At 45.2% G+C, this 12,406-nt stretch overlaps 5 protein-coding genes across 5 annotated transcripts; 3 read left to right on the top strand and 2 right to left on the bottom strand.

Moving 5' to 3' along the window:
• Positions 1 to 897: 897 nt before the first annotated feature.
• Positions 898 to 3,920, top strand: AGABI2DRAFT_194515 (acyl-CoA synthetase). Its single transcript, XM_006463754.1, has 10 exons — positions 898 to 1,295; positions 1,347 to 1,695; positions 1,744 to 1,826; positions 1,923 to 2,089; positions 2,170 to 2,351; positions 2,421 to 2,440; positions 2,499 to 2,776; positions 2,839 to 2,857; positions 2,922 to 3,197; positions 3,260 to 3,920. Exons 1-10 carry the CDS (start codon positions 1,032 to 1,034, stop codon positions 3,350 to 3,352), a joined length of 1,731 nt encoding a protein of 576 aa, XP_006463817.1. The 5' UTR covers positions 898 to 1,031; the 3' UTR covers positions 3,353 to 3,920.
• Positions 3,921 to 5,224: 1,304 nt separating this feature from the next.
• AGABI2DRAFT_138099 (hypothetical protein) lies at positions 5,225 to 6,018 on the bottom strand. Its single transcript, XM_006463753.1, has 7 exons — positions 5,966 to 6,018; positions 5,790 to 5,904; positions 5,679 to 5,737; positions 5,546 to 5,619; positions 5,435 to 5,488; positions 5,311 to 5,382; positions 5,225 to 5,257 (listed from the first exon to the last, which is right to left on the bottom strand). Exons 1-4 carry the CDS (start codon positions 6,009 to 6,011, stop codon positions 5,576 to 5,578), a joined length of 264 nt encoding a protein of 87 aa, XP_006463816.1. The 5' UTR covers positions 6,012 to 6,018; the 3' UTR covers positions 5,225 to 5,257; positions 5,311 to 5,382; positions 5,435 to 5,488; positions 5,546 to 5,575.
• A 376-nt stretch (positions 6,019 to 6,394) lies between these two features.
• On the bottom strand, positions 6,395 to 7,116 carry AGABI2DRAFT_194514 (hypothetical protein). The gene is made up of 3 exons (XM_006463752.1): positions 7,080 to 7,116; positions 6,734 to 7,031; positions 6,395 to 6,667 (listed from the first exon to the last, which is right to left on the bottom strand). The coding sequence occupies exon 2, from the start codon at positions 7,024 to 7,026 to the stop codon at positions 6,736 to 6,738; it is 291 nt and encodes a 96-aa protein (XP_006463815.1). The 5' UTR covers positions 7,027 to 7,031; positions 7,080 to 7,116; the 3' UTR covers positions 6,395 to 6,667; positions 6,734 to 6,735.
• Positions 7,117 to 7,934: 818 nt separating this feature from the next.
• On the top strand, positions 7,935 to 9,461 carry AGABI2DRAFT_138097 (hypothetical protein). Its single transcript, XM_006463751.1, has 6 exons — positions 7,935 to 8,240; positions 8,300 to 8,470; positions 8,527 to 8,608; positions 8,676 to 8,968; positions 9,036 to 9,347; positions 9,400 to 9,461. The coding sequence occupies exons 1-3, from the start codon at positions 8,081 to 8,083 to the stop codon at positions 8,577 to 8,579; spliced, it is 384 nt and encodes a 127-aa protein (XP_006463814.1). The 5' UTR covers positions 7,935 to 8,080; the 3' UTR covers positions 8,580 to 8,608; positions 8,676 to 8,968; positions 9,036 to 9,347; positions 9,400 to 9,461.
• Positions 9,462 to 11,363: 1,902 nt separating this feature from the next.
• On the top strand, positions 11,364 to 12,321 carry AGABI2DRAFT_145028 (hypothetical protein; the record flags this gene model as incomplete). Its single annotated transcript, XM_006463750.1, has 4 exons — positions 11,364 to 11,621; positions 11,647 to 11,661; positions 12,146 to 12,219; positions 12,276 to 12,321. 4 exons carry the CDS (start codon positions 11,364 to 11,366, stop codon positions 12,319 to 12,321), a joined length of 393 nt encoding a protein of 130 aa, XP_006463813.1.
• Positions 12,322 to 12,406: the final 85 nt, after the last annotated feature.

Here is a 12,406-nt window from a genome sequence, read left to right as displayed (position 1 = left end):
CTTTTAAACTCCTCGACCTTTAGGTTTGCTGATTGGCAGATAGCAGAATTGAAGAAAAGGCATACATTGCTTTACAAACCATTTTCTTGCTCCACTCCTCAGCGTTTACAAGAACTAGAACGCACCCAATCGCTTATCAATAATCCAAAGCAGCATGAAGCTCGACGCGCTTCAAGACTCGCCTCTTGGGCTTCGTTGTCTACATAATTACGGCCGCACTTTCCTCCGGGCTGCCGTGCCATTCGCTAGGGTGGATGCTTCATGCCCCATTATACATACTCGAGATACTGGGGTACACGGCGTTGAAACAGGGACCGGGGGCGCGAAAAACGAAGTGGTCGTATTCCGGGGTGACAAAGAGCGTTTGAGAGGACAAGCTAGACCGGGTTCAAACCATATGGGGAGAGAGGGTGTCCGAAAGCTCACGAAGTGGACCCTCTGCGCGGAGAGGTGGGTGTCGGAGATCTCATAGGAGAAAGTGAAGAGGACGTTGAAGGCGAAAGATGTGGGCTGAAACGAGGCAGAAAAGGGGGGCGTGGAGGACGATAGAGAGGGTAGTTCAGACTGAAAAGGGATCGTGACCACCTTGGTGAGGGTCGTAACGGTAAATCGGGTGGTCAGGGAAAGCTGGCGCTCGTAAATAGGATGGATCTTGTGGTCAAGAGAGTGAGAGTGGATGAGAAAAATATAGACCACAATCAATAGGAAAAGAGGGAAAATAAGAAGTGTGCAGTCGCGTCATCTTATCGGGTCACGTTTTGTTTACGATCAACTACGCGTTATTTCAAAAACATGGGAAAGCATCTTTGCACATCCTTGCCACCGACTTCGATCTTCCACGCGTTTGACTCCCCATTATGAACATTGTCTTCCGGTCCTAGTGTTATTATACTCGAGCTTGCCATCTTACCCCTGAACTTCCCCTGCCCGGCCCATGCCCGGCCCCCTGAAGAGAGTTGATTGATACTGGCTGATTATGATGGGACAGTCTTAGCACTCCCACGCCATCTTCGCTCCTGACGCCGCCAGCAATGCACTTAACGTCTCCCTATCCTGGTTTACCTGAGCTTCCAGAAGCCAATGCTTATTACACGTTCTTCAAACGACCTGAACAAGCAGAGTGGCCCGATTTTACATTGCACATTGACGCGAGAACTGGTCAAAGGAGAAGATATCGCGAGTTTGTCAAGCGTATAGAAGACCTTGCTACTTCGTTCGCAACGCCCACCTCCCGGGGAGGTTTAGGCTTCAAAGAAGAGGGTGAACTCGTAGGGATTTTCAGCGAAAACTGCATGGTACGAGAGCAACCTTGCTGGGTCAGATATTGTACCTTATATCGTTTTCAGGATTATATCACCCTTATTCATTCTTGTCTCATGTTCACAAGTCCATTTTCCCTTATATCGAGCTATTCAACGCCATTCGAACTTCGTCACGCATTATCACTTGCCAAAGTGACCCGTCTTTTTGTCGACGCGAAGCTTCTCCCAAAGCTTTTACCGGTGGCCAAGGAACTTGGCATTCCGACAGACAGGATCTACCTCCTGCTTGGTAATGCCCCTGGATTCCGGACTATTTCCGAGCTTGTCGATCGCATCAATGAGAAACAGATACCCTTTTCTGGCGTCCGGCCTGCAAAGAACGACACCCTTGCCTATCTCGTATTCTCCAGTGGTACAACTGGCCTACCGAAAGGTGAATCAAAAGACCTTCTACATGAAATGACGACTAAGATTTCTCCAGCTGTCATGATATCTCATGGTAACATAACTTATACGGCTGTGCAGGGCGCAATGATTTTCCAGGATGTTTCGGAATCAAGACCTGTAAGTTGAATATCCACTTTCGAACTGCACAGCACTTTCTTAGGTTTTATTCCTCTGCTCAATCTACAATCCGAACAAACCAATCGGTGTTATAAGCCTGTAACGCCAAAAGGTATAGACGGAGTCAACACTAGCCTCGCGTACCTTCCCATGCATCACTCCTATGGACTTCAGCGACATTGTTTACAGTGTTTCATTGCTCCCCACACTCTTGTTATCATGGGTAACTGGGATATCAAAGTCGCGCTACAGTGTATTAACAAGTCAGTACCTATTCTTCTAAGTACGTTCAAGACTGACTATTTGTTCTTTTATCTGGCTATAATTGTATCGGATAATGAAGATATAAAATAAACAGTCTCTATCTTACTCCTTCTATAATTCACCAACTTGTCCATCATCCTGGTATTGAAGCAGTCGATTTTAGCAGTATCCAAGTGTTTGGAAGCGGAGCAGCACACCTACCACTTGAACTTGCAACAAAGCTCGGTACAATGGTTCCCAAAGACGCAGTTTTCTTGGAAGGTGAATTTCTCAACCGGATGGTGAATAAAATCATTATTGATCGTATCTCTTTTCGTACTACAATATTAGGCTATGGCATGTCCGAAGCAGTAAGTATCCGGAAAGTTTATAATGGAGGAACACCTGAAAATGATACCATTTTCATAGACTGTCGGTGCCATCATTCAACCTCCCACCGGCGCCCTCGGGGGTAAAGTGGAAATTATCCCAGGAAGCACCGGCATTCTTATGCCTGGAGTAGAAGCTCGCCTTCTCCGTGAAGACGGCTCCTCTGTCGGTTTCAATGAACCTGGCGAATTATGGATCAAGAGTAAGACTATTGCATTAGGTTATTGGAACAACGAGAAAGCAAATAAAGAAACATTCATAAACGGGTGGCTTAAAACCGGAGACCAACTCTCTGTGAATGAACAAGGGTGTTTCTTGTGCGTAACGTATAGTCTTTGTTCGCTTATGGTTTGACTCAAGAACGGTTTGTGGCTGACAGCTTCGCGGATCGGATTAAAGTTCGTTATTCATATTATCCTCGATTAGTTTACGACGACTCAAATTGGTTTTTTACGTATTTAGGATACCCTCAAGGTCTCCGGAATACAAGTTTCCCCTCTCGAAATAGAAACCGTTCTCCTCGCCCATCCTAAAAAATTGATCAACGATGTTTCAGTCGCTGGTGTTAATGGATATGGACGTACCACGGATGAAAAAGTTCCTCACGCTTGGATCGTGTTAAGCAAAGAGGGCGAACGAATCGGAGCGAAGGCTGTCATTAAGGAACTTGATGATTGGCATAAGGAGAATCTTAGTAAATATAAATGGTTAAGGGGAGGTTTCGAGGTTATGGCCGAGGTATGTCTATTATATATAAATCTGGGGGTTTTTGATGATGTAATGTTTTTGTGGTTATGTAGCTTCCGAAATCGCCTACTGGCAAGACGTTGCGGCGTGAATTACAGGATCGCTATGAAGAGCGCCGTCAAAAGCGAATTGATGCGAAACTGTAATGCTTCATTGAGCAGTACTTACATGCTCGACGCCTTGGAAGACAGTCGTTTTTGTATTATTTATTTTCTTGGTATTCTTCCTATTTATTATTACGATCTTGTCATGTGTAGAGTTGTTGATAAAGCGCAGTGCTTTTTATGGAGTTCGCGACCGAGACTCTGTAGAATCGACCTTTGACTCGTAACGACTGGAACCTCGCAGCATGTGCAGCCCCGGCAGGCCCGCATTTTCGTCGTGAGCCGGATAGTCGTTGGCCAACCAACATTAAAGGTTGGGGATTGAGGATCTAGGGCTGTAGGGCCCGAGATCCCCAAGTGGTGAGATCTTGAGATCGAAGCTGGAACGCAGTCGGGTCACCCCAAAAGCGTCAACTTCGACCCCGGTGTTGGCTAGCCTGACTTCCAGTCTAAGTAGGGTTAGGGTGGGTGGAAAAATAAAAATAGTGTAGTGGTGCGGCACTGCGTACGACCGCACCAGTAGAGGTAGTAGTAGTAGAATAAGTTATAAATCGTGACGTGACAGTTATATATAGATGTCGCTCACACACACGGACATCACTCCGAAAACTCAGACCGCGCTCATTCCTCGCGCGTTCTTCCACAAAGGCATAAAGGCTTGTATGTTATTGATATTTGGAAGCGTAAACGTTCGGTAAGTTTAAACTCTCATGCCTCGGGATTTCAAAAGGTTTCGGACCCCTTTCTGTACGCAATCACCCGACTGTCCTGATAACAATCTTGAATGATGAGGTGGTATCCCTCAAAGTATATCGCCTTGAACACCCTCGTCGTCACTATAGATTACCAGGTGACTAGGACGCCGCTCAGGTACTCCTAGTGCGGTTAATAAAGAGTAGGCGCAGTTGTTCAGCAATTTGGATAATAGAGATATTAGGGATATTGTCCGTCGCTAGGAGGATACAAGAATTGAGTCTCCTCATAGTTCGTATCTGTCAAAATCGTGTCAAGGACTCAATGGAGTGAACATTTTCCTCCGACTGCATTCAAACCTAGGTGTGCTGTCATTATCTTTAGCAAAATCAATTCCAAAGCTGTTGACGCTGCAAAGACCTTGCCATGGCATGTACATTGATGGACGTGTGCGATTTTCTCTACTCCGAGTCTCTCACCTTGCCAAGTGTATTCTGAAATTTGATTTTTGTGGTCATAACTGCATCTAAATCACCTCTTATTAGAAAGATTTTTCCAGGAGAGACTATGATACCTCACGAAGAATCATTCGTTCAGGGTTACCTTTCGCCTATACTATAGTTACCATATGCGCTGGACACACAGTTCGTTTCACCTGTCAAAAGTTTATAATTAGGACACCCAAGCTTCTTTTTCTCATGGTGTATATCTCGGCGTTACTTGGGAATTACAATTCCGCTAATAAATCCGAGTCCAGCCAACTCATGTTCGCCCCCCTCTACCAATCATATATCCACATCGTCCGTCAGAGCTTTTCTAATTTATATTCAATCATTTTAAGGAATGGATCGAGGCAAGTTTCAAATGTTCATAAGTGAGTGGACGAGGCTGACAGACTGCATAGCGGATGATAATACAACTTTAATCAATGTTTTCGTTGCATTCCAAATTGCCGGGGCTAGTATATGGTTATTGATACTTTTGACCGCCGCCTTTTCTTCTCAAGTTGTGCGACATCCGACTTGGTTCAGCTTCTGTTTATCCTGGATAACATGGGGCGTTTCTTTTCTCCTCCTTTTCTTTGCTGGCCAGCAAAGGAGCTCAACGCCTCAGAGGACGGTCTGCGTAGCGCAAGCGGCCCTTGTGTATGCTATGCCCCCGCTGTAAGCTCGCCGATACCATTCGAATCTCAACTCTTGATTGGCTCTTTATTGGTGCAGAGCCGGTTGTACTTCCGTGGCACTTGTCGTTGTAGTAAGTCGCGTAAAGTCAACGGATTTTGAAACCGCTAGCTGACGTTGTTCCAGCTTCTGTTAACCATTCGATCTACACTACTACCAGTATCACCAACAACTAATAAACATCACCACGCGTTCCTCGTAAGCAAATTTCGGTTTTCAACTAGATATACTTTCTGAAGTGATCATGTAGTTAGTGCTCATTCCTTGGTTCGTCGGCGGTACAATCTTCGTGTCATTCCTTATTGTATGTCCCATTCCCTCAAACTTCCTCATCTATTCGGACTAAATTTCTCGCCTGGAGCACTGCATCAAACATCAAAATGTAGTGGAACTATCCCACAACGGAACCTATTGTATCGTGAACGACAAGCATATGTAATGCCACGTTTGCATTCACATTTTCTCGAACCTCACCCCGGCTTGGCTGTATTTAGTCCCAAGTTCACAGCAACGATAGCAACCGTGCTTGCTATCACTATCTTCGTCCTCGAAGGTTTTTCTAATTCATTCAGCAAGCTTCTATTCTCATCTAAATTCATTAACAGTCGTTATTGCTGTGATGATTTACCCTCATCGAAGATGTCTCGACGTCTTCCAACAATCGATTTCTCTCGGTTTCCAATTGGGGTTGTTTACTGCGGTGGTTTTCTGCGCTGCTGGGTTCGTTCATATTTCGTGGTCTAAGATATTGGTCGTTAATAACATATTTCACTCAGAATAGGACTCGCGTTTGTGATCACGAAAACGAGAGGGGCAGCCTTTGACATCGTGATGGCCGCAAGTACGAAATTTTTTATTGCTCCATAGTTCAGTTGAACATCTGTTAATTCCAGTCCCACTTGCCGGTTCTATTATCTTTGCTTCACAACGGGTGAGACGACGACATTCTGCGATTAAATATGAGATATGTTTAACTAATATATGTGTCTTGCAATTATCAGGATATTTTAACGACCTGGTTGTTCTGGCGATCCAGGTTCGTTACTCCCTCTCGAAACGCGCCTGGAAGAAGAACCGAACACCCTGGGGGATCAATTTCTATTACTATCGGATGGGATAACACGGCAGTGCTGGTCTCTGGGCAGTTGTCCCACAATTCGAGTAATTAAAAGAGGAACAATATATATAGTAGATTTTCTTTTTGCTGGTTGGTAATGCTTTTCGCCTGCGGATTTTATTGTACAATGTTTGGAATTTAAAACCATTATTATCACTCGACTTGTGATGGAGTAGCTCCATTCCTAACTTGACGACTTAAGTTTATTTCTAAATCTCTGGACAGCTTTTAGATGTAACAATTGTTGTTCAAAATCTCCTGAGCCATGTGCAACTGACGACCCCGAAAGTCAGCATTGATCTAGGGAACAAATGCGTCCGTTCACCATGGTCTCTATGTGTACAGGAAGGTAAGTCTGGAACAAAGCTTTTGAAAGGACGCGGCAAATGCAATATGAGAAGATTATTAGAATGGGGTTACATGGAAGCTCACTTTCAATTTAAGTTGAGAATAACCTGAAATTGTGCTCCGTCAGGGATATCTGCCAGCGGTTTTAGGCTGAGGCCGCCCTTCTTATCCAAGTTGACTTTGTAGTAGTTGACTACTCCTTGCACGCCAGCTCCCGCCTTACGAATGTAGTAGTCTCCGGTCATGCTGAATCCAGGAGTTGCCTTCGTGGGTTCAAGATCTTCGGAAACGGAATTGGGGAGGACTACGACGACCGTATCCTGGCTGAGGTTCCGAAATTTCATAAGGCTGACTCGAGACCATTCTTCGGGATCCATGTGGTCTGATGGGTGGTTTAGAAATGGTTAGACAAGCCCCAGCTTGGACTCACTGCTTCCGAAATAATCGCCAAACTTAGCGGTGGCGTGAGGACTTAAAATGTGCGCCAGCGATATCTTCGCCTGTATTTATACACTCGATATCCCCAGTTTTCTTAGTTAGGCCACAGTAGTATCTATTGTTTGAATAGACCCCAGCGGCCCAGGGCAGTTTCACTCGGACACATCTTCTACGTCATGAGTACCACCTGACTTCCATTTGATCCTGGGAAGCGCCATTGTGTCGGTGTTCTAGTAGATCTTCCACACTTCATAGAAGTTTGGCTGATGCATTGTAGACTTACCCCGGTTTCTCGCGGCGCCGGTCATAGGACAAAGCCATGACAGTCGAAATTTACCAACGCTTGCCCTGACATGTCCCGGAAGTCCTTTGATTTAGCCAACCCAGCCCAATCCAGATTACGCTAACTCGCATCATCGAGTAGGGCCAAGTGCTCGATGGACATAGTTCGCTCTGCCTCTGACAGTCTGACTCCCTGTCATCTCCGATTGTCTCCGTGGAGATAGATGAGCTTGCCCCATACTTGATGAAACAATATGACATTTGCCCATCGCAGCGGCCATTCATCTCCAGAAAGGTCAACTGGGTACTGTTGGTTGGTTCTCCGAGATTACTTCGGAACCGGATCCGAATTATCTGATCTAGATGAACTGCGATTTCGTTTGGCTCATCATTATCGCGAATTTTTTATCGTTCTGGCATCTCACCTGTGATTTATCCCCTCAAATTCATTCCTTACTATCGGTTAATATACTTTGCGTATCAATTTGCGCTCCACTAGACCTTTCTTTGGCCAATGCAATCAACCCCTACTATTTAGTGACGGTCACATCTTGCTTTTCTCCCAAACGACACTACCAGCCTTGGATCCCATGTACCTCATATTTCCGGTACATAAGCTTAAAACCCGTAAGAATTTCAATAAATCACTTCCCTCGAATATACTACCACCCATCACATTGCCTCGATATACCATCTTCCACCACTGAACCCATGGCGTCCATTACCATCACAAACGAGACGACAACGGAATGGTTGCTCGTCACTTTTGGGGCTATCTATGGCAACTGGAGTACGGAGCCAGGAAATGTACCCGCGTCCACCGACAACTCTCCAGGGTCCGTTACATTCAAACTTGATGCTGCTGTTGATAGTGAGTGACCCGCCCAGCCATGCCTCTAACGTCGTTCTGATTATTGTTCGATTCTCCAGGCACCGCGGGTGTGGATGGCTATGTGGAATATGCACTGAATGCGGATGAGGGCCCTTGGGCCCGCATTGACTTTAGATCCATTTTGACCAACGTGAACGAACTCAATGTCGTCATCACGGATGAGTCCTATGAACCTCGATCCGACTTCAACGAGGAGGGTGCGCTTGTTGGTACGTGCTTATGTATTCGAGTTTAATTCGTAAACATTAACCACAGTTCCCTGTAGGACAAATTACCTTTGCCTTAAAAGAACCTAGCCAAGAAGCTGTCGGCAATTAGGTGTACGAGAATCGCATCTACTGTAGTTGGTATTTGCAATGAGCCCTACTTAACGTCATGCTTCATCCCTAACCGTCGCTTGTATTTTGTTTGTAGCATTTGAGAAACTGTTATGCTCGTCGTACCCAAAGTGCACCATCGTGACTCTCACTAGATTTTTCACATTGTGGCCTCCGTAATCATCGGCGGGACACAAGCTTGCAGCTCAAGAACAAGGGCAGATTATCCTGGAGAATGAGCTCAACAGTAGACAAACTTGGTTTCTGACATACGCTACTCATATACATTCACAAGCATTTTCGAAGATTTACAACGGATTCGGACTCAAACGTTAGCCAAACAGTCACTTTAGCAATCCCTAACTCCTTTCAGCAACGATACGGTTGCACCTGGAAATTTCAAAACATTCCACGAAACGTATGAGCAAGGTCAGAGAACTCCAATAAACGGACGTACCTTGCAGCTTTGACTCTGATCAATTCAACAGAGTGTGCACCACGAACTGCGATGCAGGAGAAGCTGCCGCCACAGGCGTAATAGTGAGGTAACCAGCGGCGTTTTTCTCGATAGTGGAAACGTCCACTTCCACGGTGCCGCCAGTACTAGGTAACCCTCGCAGTTTGTATGTTCCATTCATCGTGAACTGTTTGGAAGTCACTGTCGCACCGACGACGGTTGACGCTGAATTCGGATCGATGACGGTAGCGGGGGACCCGCCCTGATTCTCGACTGCAAATCCAGTGACTTGGGTCATGTTCAAATGCAGATCTGTGGTAACTAAATGAGGCTATATGGTGACGAGAATGAAGCGAGCACTTACAAGTGGCGTTTGGAGTAGAAGAAGGCTAGTTCAGATAACAAGCTAAAGTAGTTGGTTGGGACCAACCCTTTTTATATGCGGCGTGCGTTTGTTTAGCTGAGAACTTGGACAACCATGTACGTACCACCAGGAGGAAGAGAGATTGACTATCACCTAGAATGGGACAAAAGATGTCTTAGTAGATCTGGGGTGCAAGAGATGGCTTTGTGTCCGGAGGATAACAACACCGGTGGTCACTTTTTTCAGTTCATGGTTGCTTCCGATTCAGCGATGACATTCCAATTATTGGACATGGCTTTGTATCCGGAGGATAACAACGCCGGTGGTCTTTTTGTTCACTTCGTGGTAGCTTCCGATTCAGCGATGTCATTCCAATTGGACAGTTGAAAGTAAATCACGCGTGAAGCTGTCATTGGACTCACGTACATTCATCATGTCTCTTCGCTTGCAAATATAGACAACTCTGGGCCCTTTCTTATGGTGCGCCTTTATGGGACATATTGAAATCCAGAACAATGGCTTAAACGACGTGCACATGCCTGTGCTGGTTTTCTTTTTTTACACCACAGAAGAAGGTGAGATGTTGGTGTGAGTGTAACAAGAACTTGAATAGAAGTTGTGGTCGCATAAGCCACGCAGCATTTCAGCAGCCTTCAAACTGACACCGGCTTAACCATAGCCCTTTGGCTGTCTTGACATAAGACAGAAGAAAGTGAGCATGGAAGCTGTGGTCGCATAAGCCATGCAACGTTTCAGCTGCCTTCAAACTGACCGCTTCAGACTTTCAATATAATTGAGTGACTCAAAATGGTTTTGACTGGCGCTTAGCCATTGTCGAATCCTTTGGTCGTCAGTTGACCCTGACACCACTAATTCTTGGAGGCGATTAACACTTTACATGATAAAACAGTCCTTCTAACTCTAAGGAAGTTGGAACCATGGACAACGTTCCCTTTGGCCGCCATTCTGATAAATGAGGCATTTGAGTTGAGGTCACTGTCAAGTCACATCAAGTGACTAGTGTGTGTTCATTGTTATGCATCACTGGGCCGGCGAGTCAATAAAGCGGCTGTATTATTGAATCATTATTTAATCATTATTATTCCCAGGAACCAAATAAAGCGTGGGTATTATTTGATCGCTATCATGGTAATATTGATTTACTGTCACACTTGCCTATACAAATTGTGACATATATCACAATAATGATTTGATAATATCATGATAAAATGACTGCCTTTATTTGAGCTGAGCAAATAAATAATGATTCAATAATGGTTCAATAATACAGCCGCTTTATTGACTCGCCGGCCCAGTGATATATGATGGTTTGTCCATGATTATTACATTGCATCCCAACCTTATGACGTGCTGCCACTGCGCATACGTATGGCTTGTTATACATGTGACAGAAATTAGTCAGCATGGAAAAGTGTGATAGAAGCTGTGGTCGCATAAACATCTGCGCAACATTATGGCTGCCTTCAAGCCGTCACCAGCTTAACCATTGTATTACATGCGAGACTCCAGACTGATGGCCGCAATAAGGCAACCTCGAAGTGACAAAAGAGACCACCGGCATTGTTATCCTCCGGATACAAAGCCATGTCCAATAATTGGGATGTCATCGCTGAATCGGAAGCAACCATGAACTGAAAAAAGAAACCACCGGTGTTGTTATCCTCCGGACACAAAGCTATCTCTTGCACCCCAGATCTACTAAGACATCTTTTGTCCCATTCTAGGTGGTAGTCAATCTCTCTTCCTCCTGGTGGTACGTACATGGTTGTCCAAGTTCTCAGCTAAACAAACGCACGCCACATATAAAAAGGGTTGGTCCCAACCAACTACTTTAGCTTGTTATCTGAACCAGCCTTCTTCTACTCCAAACGCCACTTGTAAGCGTTCTCTTCATTCTCGTCACCATATAGCCTCATTTAGTTACCACAGATCTGCATTTGAACATGACCCAAGTCACTGGATTTTCCGTCGAGAATCAGGGCGGGTCCTCCGCTACCGTCATCGATCCGAATTCAGCGTCAACCGTCGTCGGTGCAACAGTGACATCCAAACTGTTCACGATGAATGGAACATACAAGCTGCGAGGGTTGCCTAGTACTGGCGGCACCGTGGAAGTGGACGTTTCCACTATCGAGAAAAACGCCGCTGGTTACCTCACTATTACGCCTGTGGCGGCAGCTTCTCCTGCATCGCAGTTCGTGGTGCACACTCTGTTGGATTGATCAGAGTCAAAGCTGCAAGGTACGTCCGTTTATTGGAGTTCTCTGACCTTGCTCATACGTTTCGTGGAATGTTTTGAAATTTCCAGGTGCAACCGTATCGTTGCTGAAAGGAGTTAGGGATTGCTAAAGTGACTGTTTGGCTAACGTTTGAGTCCGAATCCGTTGTAAATCTTCGAAAATGCTTGTGAATGTATATGAGTAGCAGTGTATGTCAGAAATCAAGTTTGTCTATTCTCCCGGGGCTCATTTTCCAAGATCATTCACCTCGTTCTCCGCTGAAGTTGTCACACATATTGACAAGAGGCGAACCTGAAAGAATTTCAATTTCCTTAATACAAGGGTAGTTTCATCAGACCAGACCGTTTGCAGTTTGGTTCAGGAAACTCGTATAATGTGGCCTCCTGCCATAGATACGAGCTCGTAAAATTGGTAATAGACTATGATTATCTTTGTAGTACTAGTGAGCCGCGCTATTAAGTTCTTGATTGGCACATCACTACTAGACTCTTAACCCACTATCCGCGAAAGCCGGTGTCGGTCAAACGGCGACTAGAACCAAGGGTTATGGGTTTTTCCAGTGCGTAATTTCTCAGATCTGACTATATTAGGGCATTTTCAATGAGCCTTCTGCAGAAAGCGACGACCCAATAACTCGGCCCACAAAGCTTTATTAGAATAAGGAGCTTGAATCTGGTTCGAGTCTTTGTAACACATTCTCCAGCAAATGAATGAATAGCGATGATAGAACAGTCGTCCCCCATTTC

Source organism: Agaricus bisporus, assembly GCF_000300575.1.
Source record: "Agaricus bisporus var. bisporus H97 unplaced genomic scaffold AGABI2scaffold_9, whole genome shotgun sequence".
Classification (NCBI taxonomy): Eukaryota; Fungi; Basidiomycota; class Agaricomycetes; order Agaricales; family Agaricaceae; genus Agaricus; species Agaricus bisporus.
This window is presented reverse-complemented; position numbering and strand designations above follow the sequence as displayed.

What these genes read in the sequence shown, in the direction of transcription:
- AGABI2DRAFT_194515 (XM_006463754.1), top strand. Translation starts at nt 1,032, where the DNA reads ATGCACTTAACGTCTCCCTATCCTGGTTTACCTGAGCTTCCAGAAGCC. An exon ending in TACAACTGGCCTACCGAAAG is followed by an intron (nt 1,696 to 1,743) that starts GTGAATCAAAAG and finishes AGATTTCTCCAG; the next exon opens with CTGTCATGATATCTCATGGT. An exon ending in AGACGCAGTTTTCTTGGAAG is followed by an intron (nt 2,352 to 2,420) that starts GTGAATTTCTCA and finishes CTACAATATTAG; the next exon opens with GCTATGGCATGTCCGAAGCA.
- AGABI2DRAFT_138099 (XM_006463753.1), bottom strand. Translation starts at nt 6,011, where the DNA reads ATGTCAAAGGCTGCCCCTCTCGTTTTCGTGATCACAAACGCGAGTC. An exon ending in CGTGATCACAAACGCGAGTC is followed by an intron (nt 5,905 to 5,965) that starts CTATTCTGAGTG and finishes ATATGAACGAAC; the next exon opens with CCAGCAGCGCAGAAAACCAC. An exon ending in AATCATCACAGCAATAACGA is followed by an intron (nt 5,738 to 5,789) that starts CTGTTAATGAAT and finishes AATTAGAAAAAC; the next exon opens with CTTCGAGGACGAAGATAGTG.
- AGABI2DRAFT_194514 (XM_006463752.1), bottom strand. Translation starts at nt 7,026, where the DNA reads ATGGATCCCGAAGAATGGTCTCGAGTCAGCCTTATGAAATTTCGGAAC.
- AGABI2DRAFT_138097 (XM_006463751.1), top strand. Translation starts at nt 8,081, where the DNA reads ATGGCGTCCATTACCATCACAAACGAGACGACAACGGAATGGTTGCTC. An exon ending in ACTTGATGCTGCTGTTGATA is followed by an intron (nt 8,241 to 8,299) that starts GTGAGTGACCCG and finishes TCGATTCTCCAG; the next exon opens with GCACCGCGGGTGTGGATGGC. An exon ending in CGAGGAGGGTGCGCTTGTTG is followed by an intron (nt 8,471 to 8,526) that starts GTACGTGCTTAT and finishes AGTTCCCTGTAG; the next exon opens with GACAAATTACCTTTGCCTTA.